At 40.2% G+C, this 17,494-nt stretch overlaps 1 protein-coding gene across 38 annotated transcripts in view; it reads left to right on the plus strand.

Moving 5' to 3' along the window:
* The window catches only part of LOC116966354 (collagen alpha-1(XIII) chain-like), a 206,335-nt gene that overhangs the window by 172,690 nt on the left and 16,151 nt on the right, over positions 1-17,494 (plus strand). For 35 of the 38 annotated variants that reach the window (XM_033012496.1, XM_033012505.1, XM_033012510.1 and 32 more), the window contains 11 exons: positions 953-979; positions 1,673-1,750; positions 2,820-2,864; positions 4,871-4,906; positions 5,037-5,180; positions 5,771-5,869; positions 6,967-7,017; positions 7,961-7,987; positions 8,925-8,987; positions 11,542-11,577; positions 15,537-15,572. In XM_033012496.1, the coding sequence (XP_032868387.1) occupies positions 953-979; positions 1,673-1,750; positions 2,820-2,864; positions 4,871-4,906; positions 5,037-5,180; positions 5,771-5,869; positions 6,967-7,017; positions 7,961-7,987; positions 8,925-8,987; positions 11,542-11,577; positions 15,537-15,572 (642 nt within the window). The remainder of the gene's footprint in view (positions 1-952; positions 980-1,672; positions 1,751-2,819; positions 2,865-4,870; positions 4,907-5,036; positions 5,181-5,770; positions 5,870-6,966; positions 7,018-7,960; positions 7,988-8,924; positions 8,988-11,541; positions 11,578-15,536; positions 15,573-17,494) is intronic. The other 3 variants (XM_033012514.1, XM_033012512.1, XM_033012502.1) reach the window with 2 other exon arrangements.

Here is a 17,494-nt window from a genome sequence, read left to right on the forward strand (position 1 = left end):
AATTTCATTGAAGTTGATGAAGTTCTTTCATGGTCATCAATGTAATGAGGGGTACAGGACATCTGAGCAAAGTGAGGTCCACAACAAGTGGGTAATCACACTTATGTATCTGCTTCAGGGTGCTGAGTGAGGGATAAACATTGGCCAGGGCATTGGAGACAATTCCACTGTATTTCTTTAAGCTAGTGCAGGGAAACAATTTACAGCCAACTAGTTTAATGTCTTATCCACAAGGTGGTATTGGCACTGGATGGATTGCTGGGGGTTGGGGCTCAGCTCACTGGTGTCGGCACATTAATCCAATACCTGGCAAAGTGACCTGAGAGCATTCCGCACTATCTGCAGTTTGGAATCACCTGTTCCTGGTGTAGGGAACAAGCGGAGAAAGGGACACCCTCATGTATTTCTGTCCATTCATTAATTTGACTCTGCAGTGCATTACAATGTTGTTGTTTCATTCCCTTTATGAGTGAAGGAGGAAAGGCTCAGCTAGCAGATGAAGGCTGGGTCATGAACGGACCTGGGTTGTTGGGAAAGGAAGGATTCTGTAGATGGAGAATGATGTCCAGAAGTGTAGACTTTTTATGATAGTCATTGGAGGGGACTCACTTGAAGACCCACTGAGTGAGAAACACACAGAGGGGGGCTTTGGGAAGATGTCCTGTGTACAGGTCTGTAGGGGGTTGTTCCAGGATAGAGGAGGGTGCCAGTTTTCAGGTGAAAGATCATCCTCATCTCCCAGGAGAGTCCTTCTGAACCTTCCCACACCTGGTGACCTGTTTCCATCTCCTCAGTTGCACCTGGGTTCAATATTCACTTGTTCCCTTCACTGGAGCTCCTTGATATTATCAAAGCCACCATTAGAAGGTGTTACCGGGAGAATAATTATTTTTGTACTCCTATCATGTTTTTGCAATATTCAAATAAACATTTGTTATGGTATTTCTTGCAGGGTGAATTGGGTGAACGAGGAGTTCAGGTGAGTTTGGCTTTGGTAGTTGGTGACATTCAATGTAAGGCAAGTTTGTTTTAGTAATTAATTCCTCTAAGGAGAGACAAAGCAGCTGTTTTGCTACATTTGGAAATTATATGCACACATGTATATGCACACATACATGTATGAACAGGCACATGCCCACACATGTGATCACACACAAACACGCCTAAGCATATACACACATATGCATACCCTCATATGCCCATACCCACACAAAGACCCCGAGAGACACATTCACTCACTCACTCGCACACTCGTTCGCTCACACACTCTAGCCTTTTTCACCTTCGCCTACCTCCTTCTGTTTCTATACCCACAGCTATAACCCCACCCCTCCCTCTTGTGTGGGAACAAATAGCAGATTATGAAAAGTGATTCCCACTTTTCTCTGAGATTACAGTATGACTTCAATTTTAAAGTGGGGGGGGGGGGAGGGCAAACAGTCTCAACATTATGCATTTTCTTCTGACTGATTTTACATTGGATGTGGTTTGTATCTCATAAATAATACATTTAAAAAGTGGGGAAGTCATATACTCTGTAGACACAATTTATGGTTGAAGATCATCCACTAATCCTCCAGTTTGGCTGTGGAATGAATAAAATGAGCTTCAATTAGGCAGGTTTCAGGCTGGCTAACAGTGTGTTGTTTAATTCCTCATGTCTGTTCTATAGGGCCTTCCAGGTGTGAAAGGTGAAGCAGGAAAAACTGAGATAATTGACTATAATGGTAACATCAATGAAGCACTCCAGGTACACGTTATTTAAGAGCTGAGTTACGCACTGTAGTTGTTTTCTGCAATGTAGCTGTATTTATTTTGGAAATAGTCCAGGGGTGGTGTGAACAGATCAATTTACAAATGATAGAGTCACACGCCATAAGTGAAGACCGTTGAGTCTATTGTGCTCGTGATTAAAACAGCTCTCAAATTAGTTATTTTCCTCTGCTTGCAACTGATTCTCTTCCCATGCATTCACCCCGCTCCATTTGGAATGATACCTGCATGCCTGGTTTCACGACATTTCCTGCATTAAGCACCAGCTCACACCAACCTGCTGTGTTGAAGTACACAGTATTGATTCACTTCTGCATAAATGGATGAGAGCAGAAGCTGTCCAATTCTTGCACCAAGGTCAAGGCTGCATCTTCTATCCTGCTCCATGATTCCATTATGCATAAAGAAAGAACCAAATCAAGAATCCAGTATCATTATCTATGGCATAGTTCCTAGCAATCGTAGGTTCTAGGCCCAATCCTGAGGCCTGAGCATTAAACTCTCAGTGATTTCCCCCACTCTGAGGGAGTGCTGTACTGCAGGAAGTGCTGTATTTCAGATGAGGCCTAGTAGCTCACATGTGGATGCAGAAGATCCCGTGGGTCTGTTTTGAAGATCAAAGGATTTCTCTATGGCATTATGGCCAACCTTTATCCTCACTGAACATCACCACCTCTAGTTATTGGTTGCATTTCTGTTCATGGGAGCTTGCCGTGCACAAAATGGCTGCCACACCCTTCACATTGCAACAGTGATGACATCATTATCTGTAAAGTGTTTTCCAACAAAGTGATGCAAATCTTCCCGTCAATTTCATTTCTGTTTCATAGAATTGGACAATAATGGCATATCTTTTCTGTTTGAGTTATTAAAGGAATAATACATATTGGCCATGATTGTAGCATGGGCCAAAAACATTGCACCAGATTGTACTTTTGGATGAAATTCTGCATGATTTTGCAGTCTAAAATCAAGGTTTATGACCTTGACTTATTATGTCACGCTATCCCGATGAACTGATGAGGACATGTATCATTTATGTTTAGGGACCTCCAGGAGTTCCAGGAATGCCAGGTCTACCAGGCCAGAAGGTATGTTTTCACCCAGTTAATTGACTCAAAGCAGGAAAGCTTCCACGTTGACAGTAATGATTTCTACTTGTTTTACACCCGGGGCGCTTTTCATGAGTTTAGAGTGTTTTATTGTCAAATGTCCCAGATAGAACAATTAAATTCTTACTTGCAGTAGCACAATGGAATATGTAAACCTAGAACACTGTAAGTAATATAATAAACGAGAAAAAGTTCAGTGCATGTATATATGCCAATACACACACATATTTATACACATACACACATACACATACACACATATATGCATACACACACACACACACACACATATATATATATTTTACATGTGCTTTTATCAACAATACAAACTGGCTCCCAATTTACTGTCTCGCAATACTCATTTCAGCCCCATAAATATTAAAAAGACTTCCTTTGCTGTATTTGCTATTAGAAGCTTCCTGGTTTTTGAAACATTTTCATACAGTAGCAAATACAAACACTTCTTTCCCAATGTTGTATTGCGTTTGTTGCTTGTTAGCGACTTGGGAATTTATACTGAAATGTCTTAAGTACCTTGAAATGCAAGCTGAAATACAATTAAAGTGCTGGAATAACGCAGTGGGTCAGGTAGAATCTTTAGAGAACATGGATAGATGACATTTCGGGTCAGGACTCATCTTCAGACCATCTGAAGATGCTTTGTGACTTTTTTTTGTAAACCCAGCATCTGCAGTTACTTTAGTTTTGTTTTTTTTGGTTTAGAAATACAGCACGAAAACAGGCCCTTCGGCCCACTGAGTCCCCATTGACCAGCAATGCCCGCACATTAACACTATCCTAACACATATCTATATAATAGTATTTTAAATATAGACCTACCATCGACAGAGGTACTTAGAGAAGAGTGGGAACGGGAACTAATGATAAAAATTACGAAGGTTACATGGGAAAAGTACTTGATATATATTCACAAATGTTCGATCAATGTAAAACATAATCTAATTCAATTTAAAATTTTACAAAGATTATATTATTCAAAAACAAGATTGAACAAATTTTATCCAAATATATCCGCCATTTGTGATAAATGTCTATCCCAAAATGCAACTATAACACACTCCTTAGTTTCCTGCATAAATCTTTATAGATTTTGGAGTGATATGTTCGAAATATTTACAAAATTATTTAAGATAAGAATGGAACCTAATACTGAAATGATTATATTTGGCGTAATGGAAGATGGGAATAAATTGAACACATCTCAAAATTTATTTTTTAACTATGGTTTAATAAAAGCAAAAAAATTAATACTTAAATTTTGGAAAAATACATCAATACCAACGCTTAAAATGTGGATTGCAAGTATGTTGGACACCGCACATCTTGAGGAAATGCGATTCCTCCTAATGGATAAATCAGACCAATTCATAACGAGTTGGTCTCCATTTGTCGTCTTTTTGGAATCATATGGTGCAACACAATTGTAAAAAATAACTGTTTCAGGACCGGACGAGGGTTGGTCAAGATTATAAACAATGATCTTACTTTTTTTTTTTTTTTTTTTTTTTTTTTTTTTTAAATGTTTTATTCTCTTTTTTCTATTTTCTTTTTCTCAACTTTCTTCACTCATCCGTCTTTTTTCTTTTTCTTCACACACTATATATCTCACGTCTTTCTATCCTTTACTATCTAATCTCTTTTTCTTATTCTAATCTTTCTTTAATATATTTAAAAAAAGAAGCTGTACAACACTATCCTACACACCAAGCCAATTAACCTACAAACCAGTACATCTTTGGAGTGTGCGAGGAAACCGAAGATCTCGGAGAAAACCCATGCGGTCATGGGAAGAACGTACAAACTCTGTACAGACAGCACCCATGGTCAAGATTGAACCCAGCTCTCAGTCACTGCAAGGCAGCAACCCTACCTCTGCGCCACCGTCTTTGTTTCTAAAACACAATCAGTTTGTTTGCTATGCATTGGCAGAATGTATTTACTGATATGTTACTCTATTTTTATAGGGTGAAATAGGCCTACCTGGACTTGATGGAGAAAAGGTAATATTGCATTTTTTTAAAGCCACTGTTCGTCATGGGCGTACAGAGTTCACATAATCTGTCTTTAGCCTTGTCCACCCTTCTTGTGACAATAAGAGTTTGTCTGGATAACATGGTTTAATTCTCTCAGGGCCCCCGTGGGAAGCCAGGAGACTTTGGACCCTCAGGTCCGCAAGGGCCACTGGGACCCGAAGGAACCAAGGGCGAGTCAGGAATTATGGGATTCCCCGGTCCCAAAGGAGCCAAAGGAGATACCGGAATGGTCGGATCACCTGTGAGTTCAAGTCTTCAAAACCTTACTTCAGATATACGCTCTCGAGTCTATAAACATTAATATAAATCTGTCCAATCTTCATCATAGTTAAATATTTTGACAATTATATGCAAAAGGTTTTCATTTATAATCATGAACTGCAAAGGTTTTACATGTTGACCAGACTGGCTAAGTTATGAAGTATGATAGATTCTTCTTGCATTAACTGCAGTTAAATTGACCCTATAGTGTTAGTTGAGTCAGAAGACTCAAATGTTACTTTACTTTTGAAATACTATCCCATTTCTGACCAATCCAACTTAGACTAGAGCATAAAGGTACACAAAAATGCTGGAGAAACTCAGCGGGTGCAGCAGCATCTATGGAGCGAAGGAAATAGGCGACGTTTCGGGCCGAAACCCTTCTTCGGCCCGAAACGTCGCCTATTTCCTTCGCTCCATAGATGCTGCTGCACCCGCTGAGTTTCTCCAGCATTTTTGTGTACCTTCGATCTTCCAGCATCTGCAGTTCCTTCTTGAACACTTAGACTAGAGCATTTTGAATTAGCCTTCAATGCCCTGAAGTAGTTTCCTTTTGTATTATGTGTTTAGGGTTTAGATGGGCTCACAGGTGAAAAAGGAGAAAGGGGAGAGCCAGGATTACAAGGCCCTCCTGGATTGCCAGGCCCTGTTGGACTTCCAGGCTCAACTGTGAGTATCTGCAGCTGATGCTCGCTTCATTTTGATGCTTAACACTATAGGGTCAAAGTGGTCTTGAAGAGTAGTACCATATTGGTGCCAAGGAAATGGCTGCTGGTCTCGATTCCCTCTCCATCCCGTTTAAGTTCCCATTACATTTAACCACTTCCATTTAACATCTAGCCCTATTTAATTCCCACTCTTCATCCCAGTGCCTTATTTAGATCCTTTTCTAGTTTTTGTTTCGTTTTTAGAGATGGAAACATACCCTTCTCTCCACCAAGTCCAGGCTGACCATTGATCACCCGTTCACACAAGTTCAATGTTATCCCATTTTGTCATCCACTCCCTACACATTGGGGGCAATTTACAGAGACCAATTGACCTACAAACCCGTACGTCTTTGGGATGTGGGAGGAAACCTTAGCACCCGGAGGAAACCTACGCAGTCACAGGGAGAATGTGCAAACACCACACATGCAGCAGCCGAGGGCAGGATCGATGCCCTATGTTTGTACCAGAGGGCATCCAAAAGGGGGCTATTCACCCAATTTGCAATTCCACCTCATAGAAAGAACTTTGCTATTAGTCCCTAGCCCTGAAAATGTATCTTCTTTACAAATTTACCCTTTTCTGATAATGACCATTGAAGCTTGCAATGCAATCCAGATCACAGGAAAGGACAATTTCAGATGAAACTTGAAGCAAATTGTAAAAAAAACACAAAACATTTTTCATCCAGCAAAATCAGATTTTGGAAACAATTAAATCTAAGAATTAGACAAAAGATAGCTCTGGGTATTGCTGACGTATGTGTGATTTGGTGTGTTTAATGTCACACAGCATGGAAACTAGCCCTTCGGTCCAATTCATCCATGCTGACCAAGATACCCCTTCTGAGCTGGTCCCATTTGCCCGTATTAGGCCTAAATCCCCTGAAATCTTTTTGTCTGTCAAGTGGCAACATGTAAAAGGATTTGCACTCAATCAGCAAACTACTATCCATTTTACATCACAATCAGAACCTGCACAGCACAGTCCACTGTTTCATGAACCTTTTGCAAAGTTTGCCTAGTGTATACACTGAAAGATGTTTCTTCCTTTTGCAGGTTATTGGGCCACCAGGAATACCTGGGCCTGAGGGCCCCCCAGGTCCAAAGGTAAGCCTCCATTCTTCTCAACTTGGGATGAAAGACGAGGACGAAGCTAGCATGACCTCTCATACTCAATACGTTTGCTCGCAGAGTTACGCTTAATTTTAATTTTAAGGGTATTGCATCAGCAGAGGTGATCCATTAACAAGGTGTAAATTTGAATGTAAACTACATCCTTTAATCGCACTGTAATTCCTTATGCCTGTTGAAAGACCCTTGATTTTTATAAAGTCTTTTCATACCTCATCATTCCAGGGCAATTAATTATATTTGAAACAGCTATCTTTGAATGGAAAACTTGTATATCATACACATCTGGACCATACGTTGATAGCATATCTGGCTTGCTTTATGCTTAAGAATAGTTAGATTGCTTTAAGTGCGTCAGGACTTGAAAAGAGCAATATGTTCATTTGTCAGAGAGTCCACTGTCATTACAACACAAAAGGAAGCCATTCAGCCCATTGTGTCAATGCTAACCCCCTGTTGATCAATCCAGTCAGTCCCATTGCCCTGTCCCCATATCCTACGTTTACTTCCCTCAACTGTAAATCTAATTTCCTTCTGAAAATCTCACATGCCTCAACTTCCACTACCCTAATGGGCAGTAGGTTCTAAGATTTTTGCTACCGACATGCCTAAAAGAGTCGTTCCTCAAATTGCCCGCGTATTACGTCCCCAAACTCTAGTCCCTTTGCCGCCCACAAATAGGAGCAATATTTCTTTGTCTACCTTATCCAAGCTTGTCTTCATCTCATATCAAACCTACCATCTAAGGAGAACAACCTCTGTTCCAACTCCTACAACCTAACCGTGTAGCTAAAGTCCATTATCCTTTCAGTCATTTTGATAAATTTGGAAATGTTGCCATTGGAAATGAGCTTGTTATATTGTAATCTGGATGAAATGTTCTTTATTTAAAACCGGCATTCTAATCTGTTCTGCCCAGGGTCCTCATGGCTTTTCAGGGACAAAGGTAATTTTAATTATTCTTGAACTACTTTTGCAATAGTGTATAATATATATTTAGAATAATGTCTCATGAGCTTTGTACGATAATATAAACTTGTTGCTGCTTACTTTCAGTGTAACAGTTTCTCTCTCTATACAATAGTTTAAATTTGTTGATTGATAAAAATAGAACACATTTGATCTTTGACTTGCATACATGTTTTGAAAAGGTCTGAGTGGGAAAGAATTCATGGAATGAGTTGTTCAGCCTGAGGCAATGCTAGTTGTCTCCTGGATGGTATATTTTTTAATCTAAAATCCACAAACTATCATTGTCCTCACCAAATTAACTGGGTTTTTTTAATTCACTTCCATTATGTATTTTAACATAGATTTTCAAGTTTTTGATTCTGAAAGATCAACATTAAATATCATTAACAAAATTAAAATTGAAACGACACATATTTTTGACTAAGTATGGTATAATGTTCTCAAACGCTAGGAGTTAATTTGCTTAATGAAAGCTACCACAAGCTAACAATCTACAACACGCCTTATTTCCCACATGTTGGATCTGTAGTTTATTGCATCATGGTAACTACATTAAAAATTGGAAATGTTAAAAAGAATTTAGCAGGTCAGGCAGCATCTGTGGAGAGAGAATTCTGAGGAAAGATCCTGCAGCTGCAAGATGAACTGTCTCTCTCCAGAATTTTTGCTTGACCTAACAGGACATCTTCAGTATTTCATGGCCAACAGAGTTGTCTGGCCAAGGGTCCAGACTCTACATTTTAGCTGGTATTCCTTTTCAATATTAGTATTTGGACTTCACAGTTTAGCTCCAAGATATTTATACCTTAGAATGTTTAGTAGTGGCTTTATGTGTGTAAATTGGATAGCATATGTATGATACAGATATGACATTGTGAACATATTACACCACAATTTTCTTATTGATGTAGGGCGAGCCTGGGTCAGAAGGCTTCAAAGGTGATAGAGGTGATCGAGGTCCCCTGGGACTGCCTGTAAGTTCTATTTTCTGTTACTGCCATCAATCTGTACTTCTAGCGGATACCGTCAATGTGGGATTTCTGGGCATGAGAGTGAAATTAACATGGTCTACAAATCACATTCATTCTTTAGACAGCTAATTTTATAGAAACCATCTAACCATAACTTGTGTGTTACCGCACGTTAGACTACCGTTTTTAAAACTAAAAGACACATCAGATTAGGGAATTTTTATAATTTACCTGTACAGTCAGGTGAGCAGTTCCAGAGGTGAACATCTGCCCACTTAACAACTTCATGTTGAATTCAATCTCTGAAGGGAAGAAATCAACTTGGTCCTTGGTCCTTCTGCAGAAACCTACCACTCCTTGACAAGCCATGAATTGTTTTAGTGCGTGCAACCCTCTCAGCCTCACTTTCCATAAAACTGAAAAAACGTAACATTAAATAGGTTGGCTATTGGCCAGGCTAACTTTCCAAGAAATAAATAGAGTTCCAGGGAATTTTGGGGAGGAGAAGGGCAGTGATGGTGGGGGGCGAAAATAAGGACAACAAAACCAAGTGAGAACCAATGCAACAGCCGCAGAACGAGGAAGGGGGGGCCACGGTGGCGCAGCGGTAGAGTTGCTGCCTTATAGTGCTTGCAGCGCCGGAGACCCGGGTTTGATCCCAACCACTTGTGCTATAGTATCTGTATGAAGATTGTACGTTCTCCCTGTGACCTACATGGGTTTGCTCTGAGATCTTCGGTTTCCTCCCACACTCCAAAAATGTTCAGGTATGTAGGTAAATTGGCTTGGTAAATGTCAAAATTGTCCCTAGGGTGTGTAGGATAGTGTTAATATGCAGTGATTGCTGGTCTTCGCGGACTAGGTGGACCTAAGGGCCTGTTTCCGTGCTGCATCTCTAAACTAAATTAAAACAAAAGGAAAGTAAGCACCAACTATGTCTCACTTCCAGAGACTTATTTCTGGGCTTTTTGAGAAAAATGCTGGTCTGAAAATTAAGCCGAGCCTTTCTGAATCAGCATCTACAGCATAAATCAACACAAACATGGCACATGGGCCAAGCTTGATACTGAGCAGGGTCAAGATTATCAAGAACAAAGTCATAGCTTTTACACCTGCATCATCCATGTTCTCTACTGCAGAGTCTGGGTCTTCAGCCATGCATGCAGCTGAAATTCCTTTCATCAAAACTCAATTCAGTATTTTTGCATTCCAAAATTATTCGCAAGGACAAATCAAGGCACGGGACATGTTTTTTTAAATGAAAGATTTTTCAAAATTTAATAACAATCTTTAATCATTCATGGTGTCCTAATGAGGAATACTCATAAATGAACAGAATTTGCCCATTCATCAAGGCTTCTCAGAATTGATTTGAAGTTACAATCTGTCTTCTACCATAACTGTACATTCCTGTCTAATGTCACCATATTTGCCAATCCCATTCTTGTTCAAAAAGCTATTGAACTGGCTCTTGAAAGTATTGAGCACTCAAAACCCGAGTAAAGTCACATCTCCATATCCCAATTAAGAGGCGGAACCCTTGTCCTGGGAACATTGTTTTGAGATTCACCATCCAAGAGAAAAACACAATATCCAATTTGTCAAAGTGTTTAAGAAGGAACTGCAGATGCTGGAAAATCGAAGGTACACAAAAATGCTGGAGAAACTCAGCGGGTGCAGCAGCATCTATGGAGCGAAGGAAATAGGCAACGTTTCGGCCCAAAACGTTGCCTATTTCCTTCGCTCCATAGATGCTGCTGCACCCACTGAGTTTCTCCAGCATTTTTGTGTACATCCAATTTGTCAAGCCCTCTGAGTGAGATCACAATCCTTCCAGAGGAAACAGAACCATTCTACACAATCTATGGATAACATCAATAACTATAGGGAAGTCCTTCCTTAGTTCGGGATGATCAACAGAATTTAAAGATTAGGCAGATGAAAAAAAAAACACAAGCTTAAATTCACTATTAAAGTCACAGAAACATGAGAATATACTAGGTATTGAAAGCTGCAGTTGCAGTGTGTGTGTGTGTGTGAAGTCTAATGTTGAAATAACGTATTTCCTTCTGCATTAGATAATCCATTATCCATTGTGTAGTGGATAGAAAACAGTGCTTTATCACCAACATTGCCATAATTCATTATTGATCCAGTGTACATGTATCATAATTCACTTTCAATCACACAAGGTGCTGGTCATATTCACTCATTGCTAATTGTGAAGATTTGGCATTCGGTATTTTCAGCTAGTTCCTGTGCTGGTTACCTGTTCTGTAAAATGATTACACAGGTAACTCCTGGTAACCACAATGATGTTTCCATTGCCAATTCACTATTAAATATTAAAGCAAATTCAAAAGCCTGAAATATTCAGCTAAATTGTTTGTGTTTCCAAAAGCTTTCATGTGTGCTGATAGATATGTCAAGTCTTCATCCCTTTCAACATTATGTCATCACCTTTCATTGAGTTATGCCAGCACATGTCCCTTTTCACTGCTACATTCATTTCTTCCCCACTGTTCTTTCCACTTTTAACACTTCATACACTGTCCAGGGTGCTTCTGGCTTAGATGGACAGCCTGGACCACTGGTGAGTTCTGTATGTCCATTCTCCTAGATAGTTCGTGCCTGCTACACTGCTGTTGGACTGCATTGTGAATTTAACATCGCTGGAATCCATGCCTGTACAGTGAATCATTACCATTGTCAATGAAGCATGAGATATATGCCAGTGCATGCGACTGCTTAATTAACATTTTTGTTTACCATTCGGATTAGGAAATGCTTAAGTAACGTGACTGTTCAATGGCTACAAATATTGCAGCCACAGCGTTGTAATTCTGGTAAATTAACAAATGTAGGAAATAAAGAATTAAAGTGCTTTTAAACAAAATTAGTTTTGTTGAGCGGGATACAATTTTGGTTCTAGCAATTGTCCTACATTTATATATACCAAAGCAATCTGTGGTTTACAGTAAATATATCCTGTCTTAGTAGGTCTGAAGCATTTAATGTTGCTGGGTAACTTGGGCCTATGATCTTACTGAGTTATACTGACCAAAGTGGACCCTTCAAATTAAAGTGTAACACATATCCATGCTGAAAGATTTGTTGCACAGATTCCGAAATCATTGCGATAAAATTCAATTTCGGTCGACTAGAAAGGGTAAAGTACTCATGCCAAATTACACTCCCAATGTATATTCTCTAGTGTCATTTATGAAACCCCATTGCTAGGCTCAGCTTCTGCAATTCCATACAGTGGCCTGTACAGTCTTTGATAAATTAATGTATTGTAAACATCCCATCCATTTAAGCAAGTTAGCATAGATGTTAATCGGTTTAGCCAAATTGTTCAGAACACCCTAAGAGAGAAAGTCTCCTCAAAGGTAAACTTTGCAAAAGTGAAGAAAATCCTTGGTTGTGACTAACTACTTGATCCAACCACTAGGTACAGAGTTCCGAAGATCAGAGCAAGAGACATCCCACCTCCCATTGACTCGTATTTCCCTCAAGAACAGGACTGGCTTGTTGATAATCAACAATGCCCTGGAATACTGATATTCACCACAAAATACACTTTCCTATTCATACATTCATTACTCAGTGGAACTCGTCAAAATTATAGTCTCTGCCTAAGGAGCATTGTTGCAAGGTTAGTAGACGCCTAGTAGGACGATTTATGTCCCCACCAGCAGGAACCATGCCCATGAAGTGTTAGCTCTACTACCTGGAAGTGCCGAACCCTTCTGTAGGGTATAGGTACCTTCATAACCATGCTAGAATCGAGAGGATCATGTCCAGTAACCAAGACACAGCAATTGGCATAATCAGGCACCTCAGTGCATCAACATTTCAATACAATACAATACAATACCTTTTATTATCATTTGAACCTCACATGAGGTTCAAACGAAATTTGGTTTCTGCAGCCATACAAAAAAAGAACCAAGACACACACCAACACAATTCAATTCACATAAACATCCATCACAGTGAGTCCTCCTCACTGTGATGGAAGGCAAAACTTAAACATATCTCTCTCCTGCACTCCCCTCTCCCCCCCCATGTCAGAGTCAAAGCCCCCGGCGGGCGATGTTAAATGTCCCGCAGCCATTAAAGCCACGCCGGGCGATGCAAGGCCACGCACCGGGTCTTGGTTTTGGAGCCCCGGCGGGCTCTTGGTGTTGGAGCCCCGGCGGGCGCTCACAAAGTCCCGCGGCCATTCCAAGCCGCGCGGGGCGGTGATGTAAGGCCCCGCTCCAGGTAATCTTCAACCCCGCAACTCGGGCGGGAGAAGTCGCCGCTGCGGAAGCCCCGAAAAGCGGTCTCCCACCAGGGACCCGCGCGCGGGCTCCCGGTATTACCGTCCACAGACCTGCGGTAGGAGCTTCCGAATCTCCGGGTGTCGGGTCACAGCAGCGCTCCACCACCGCTCCACCCGCTCCGGACTCGGCCAGCTCCGTGATGGTGAGTAAATCCGCAGCTCCGCGACTGGAGCCCCAGGTCATTCCTGTTGGAAGCCGCTCCACGTTGCAGCCCCAACGACAACGGAGACCCGACAGAGAAAAGGTCGGGTCTCCCGTGCAGGGGAAAGACCTTAAAGTTCCCCCACCCCCACACACATACCCCGACAAAAAAAACAATAAAAACTACATAGAACAAGACAGAAAACAATAAAAAGACAGACGGACTGCAGAGGCCGCTGCTGACAAGAGTCGCGCCGCCCACTAACGCCAAGTGTACATTAGTGAGACTGGATTACAATTAGATTCATTTCTTTGGCAGCCCATTTGAAAATACAGATACACACTTTCTGTTTAGCTGGTTCTTCTTGTAATCTAGTAATCCTTGCTCAGGATTACTAGATTTTAACAAAGGAAATCACTTAGGTTTTCAATAAAATAAGAAATGCACAGACTTAAACATAACTATTCAGTTTTTTTTAATATTGGAAAATAAATCACAGTGTCAAATGAGACTGAATTATGACTTATGTTCCCCTGCCTTCTTGAAGGCTCCGAGATTTTTTAAAGGAACATCACCAGCCTATCATTGCAGGGACCGCTGCAAAATATAGGAGAATATGCCAATTTTTCTTAGTCTGTTACTGCAGAATTGGACCCTTGAGCTAAATGCAGCAGATTTTTTTCAACCTTCCATAGTGGAGACGGAACTTGATCCCTTTTTGTCATGTTATCAGTTCAATATATATAGGCTGCTCCAGTACTGGATGTTCTCTAGTAATTTTGCATTGGAATCAAAAGCCTCCCTCATCCCTTGGACACCTCAACCAAAGAATATCTGTCCATTATCCCATTGGAGTAGATATATTTATTTGTCATGTATGCTAATCTGTATATAAAGGAGCAAGAGTTTGTACTTTGCCTCAGAATGCCAGTAGAAAAATGACTGAAGCAATTTACAATGCATTTATATTGCCATATGTAATTAATTACCAAGACAAATTTCCAGCCTTCATTAGACAATAGGTGCAGGAGTTGGGCATTTAGCCCCTCGAGCCAGCACCGCCATTCAATGTGATCATGGCTGTGCTGCTTGGTGACTTGTCATCAACAGTGGTTTATGTGCATGTTATCACATGAATCAATACAGTAAGAAAGATGTTAATCCCACAGTAAATAAAAACCAACAAAAACTGCAGATAACAAAGATCTAAAATCTAAGGGGAAAAATCCTGGAAACACATAGTAGATCTGGCAGCATCTGTGGAAAGAGAAACTGAGTTAATCTTCCACATTGGGCAAAGTGTTTCTCTTTCCTCAGATGCTGCCTGACCTGTTCGATATATCCAACATTTCAATTTTTATTTCAGATAGTAATTTTAAAGAGCTGAAAAGAATTTAAGTAAGCTCATTAATGTCCCTGTATGGCTGTACTGACAAAATTACTGAGCTTTTTGACTGCATCAATGAGCCAAAGGCTCTTCAGATATAGTTATCAGTAATACACAGGGCAACGATCTTCTTTTCCCATGGGTACCTGATAAACAAAAGAGGACCATGCAGACTACATTTCCATCTACATAAATTCCATGTAAACTGCCAATGATTTTATCCTACTGTCTATATTTTATTTTCATTCACTCGCCCGTCCTAAGAAACAATGTACTTGAATGTATTGCAATCTTGATTTAAAACAGAGCCACAAAATGGCAGTGTTAAGTCTCTTGGTTCACCATTTCTAAATTCACCTGTTTGGCCACATAGAAGACACAAGAGGAGACACATGAAATTGGTGGGCAGATGAATTCAAGGCACTGCCTCATTTTATATGTTCTACAGATCCTATTCATCACATTGGTAAAACCCAGGCTTATTTCACCAACAGAAATGCCCCAGTCCTACTAAGAATGCGCTACTTAATTTTCTTTAGGCTGAGCAACTGGTTCATGTACTATTCTCTGAATGATCTAAGTGCCCTTCCGCTCTAATGCTAGGCCTTTTTTTGTTAATGGCATTGTTGCTAGAAAACAGGTGAGGGTAGTGTGTTGTTCTTAAATATATAAATATATTCATTTCTATGTAGGGTGTACCAGGGCCAGCAGGACCAAAAGGAGAAAGGGTAAGAGTGAGACGAAATGTGGGCCATTGGGCTAAGGCAATTTCAATTGCAAATCTCCTTGGACACCGTACAGAATAGTAAATAGTTGAATGTAAATGCTTATGACCAATATTTTAATTCCAAGTGATTTTATGTGCAAATTTATTGGTATGTATCGTGACTTTTAGGTCCTCACTCCATGTGAGAGATTACAATAGATCGGCATAAAGATGGAATTTATAGTAAAATTAATATATTTTACATTCTGATATAGTGACTACTCATCTTGTGTATATATGGCACAACTGATAAGTGGCAGCATATAGTAATGCCAATTATGCAGTAACCCTGCACATGTCCAATTTTGCAGCTAAGCAGTTAAGAAAACTACAAGCCAATATCTTTGCCTGAACCCTTTACTTGTTTTGATGTTGGTAATTGCTAATGGAAAAAGCATCAGATTCGGGGGAAGTCATAATTCATTGCCTATGGACATTCAATTATACTTTGTCACATGTACCTAGGTACAGTGAAATGGTTTGTTTTGCATACAACCTGGTAAAATCATGTAGCAGTCCTCATCCAGGCAGTATACAAGTGTTACTATGTTTTGGTGCCGATGAAGACAGTAAGAGTAACTCAACGCGTCAGGCAGCATCTCTGGTGAACATGGATAGTTGACGTATCCTTGGCTAGAGTGCAAATCTTCCCTCATTGGCAAGATGTACAGCCTTTTTTGAAGGTGCTGTTGATTTCATTACAGGAAACATAGAAAATAGGTGCAGGAGTAGGCCATTCGGCCCTTCGAGACAGCACCGCCATTCATGGCTGATCATCCAAAATTAGTACCCTGTTCCTGCTTTCTCCTCATATCCCTTGATTCTGTCTACCAGAGATCAATTTATAAATGAGTCAGAAGTATAAAATTATCAAAGCCATATTGTTCACTTCCAATCAGGAAACTTACTTGAAATTCAATCCAATTATTCAAAATATATGTGGCTTGCTCTATCCAAAGCTGTGAGGTTGAACTGAGTACTTAAGCAACATTGACAATGGGCTGGATGAAGGACAGCATAAATAATAAAAGTGGCTGGAGTTGGTTATCATTTGTTGTTTGAAGTCCAGCTTTGGAAGGAGCAGGACTAAATATTTTTGATTCCCAGGTTGAATTTCACATGCATTTTTTGTTAGAGGTTTGCAATATGGATACAATACCTTCAACGCTGAGCATCATAAATCTTCTCATCGTTTATGATTTTATCTCGGGTAGGAACTCACAGACAGTTACGGTCATGACCCAGAGGTGAGGTAGGAGCGGTATAAAACTAAATGCCACATGTGGAATTCTATAAGGTCTCCGAGACAAAATAATAAATGTGAAACTACAGCAGAACTCAAGAATTAACAAAGATATCTATACGCCAGTGTAAAAGCCCATGGCTGATCTTTGACACAACTGTATATTTCTCCTAGACCCTTTCACTAGATCCCATACTACCTATGGTTAATAAAAGATGGATCACATTTCTTGTCATTCTTCAATAATATTTCATCAATATGCCCAAGTTCTAGACTTCCCCCAAGCAGAAATGGCTTCTCTCTCATCTATCAGTTCCTTTTAATATCTTGTAAACTTCATACAGATCTGCCATAACCTTCTAGATGTACAGTGAATGGGGCCTTAGATTATATCATCTCCTAATTTATACATTGGAGTCCAGGAAACATTTGGATAGATCAACGTTACTCTTCCAGGGGCAGTATATCCTTCCAATAATGTAGTGCTTAGAACATGCACACAATACACTCAGTTGTGGTGTGACAAGCAATCATGTAGCTGTAACATCAAACCACAGGTGTGCCAAACATTTGGAAGCAAAGACTGGTATTTCATTGTGTAGGAAGGAACTGCAAATGCTGATTTGAACCGAAGATAGACA

The sequence above is a fragment of the Amblyraja radiata genome, chromosome 37, assembly GCF_010909765.2.
Source record: "Amblyraja radiata isolate CabotCenter1 chromosome 37, sAmbRad1.1.pri, whole genome shotgun sequence".
In the NCBI taxonomy this organism is placed as follows: Eukaryota; Metazoa; Chordata; class Chondrichthyes; order Rajiformes; family Rajidae; genus Amblyraja; species Amblyraja radiata.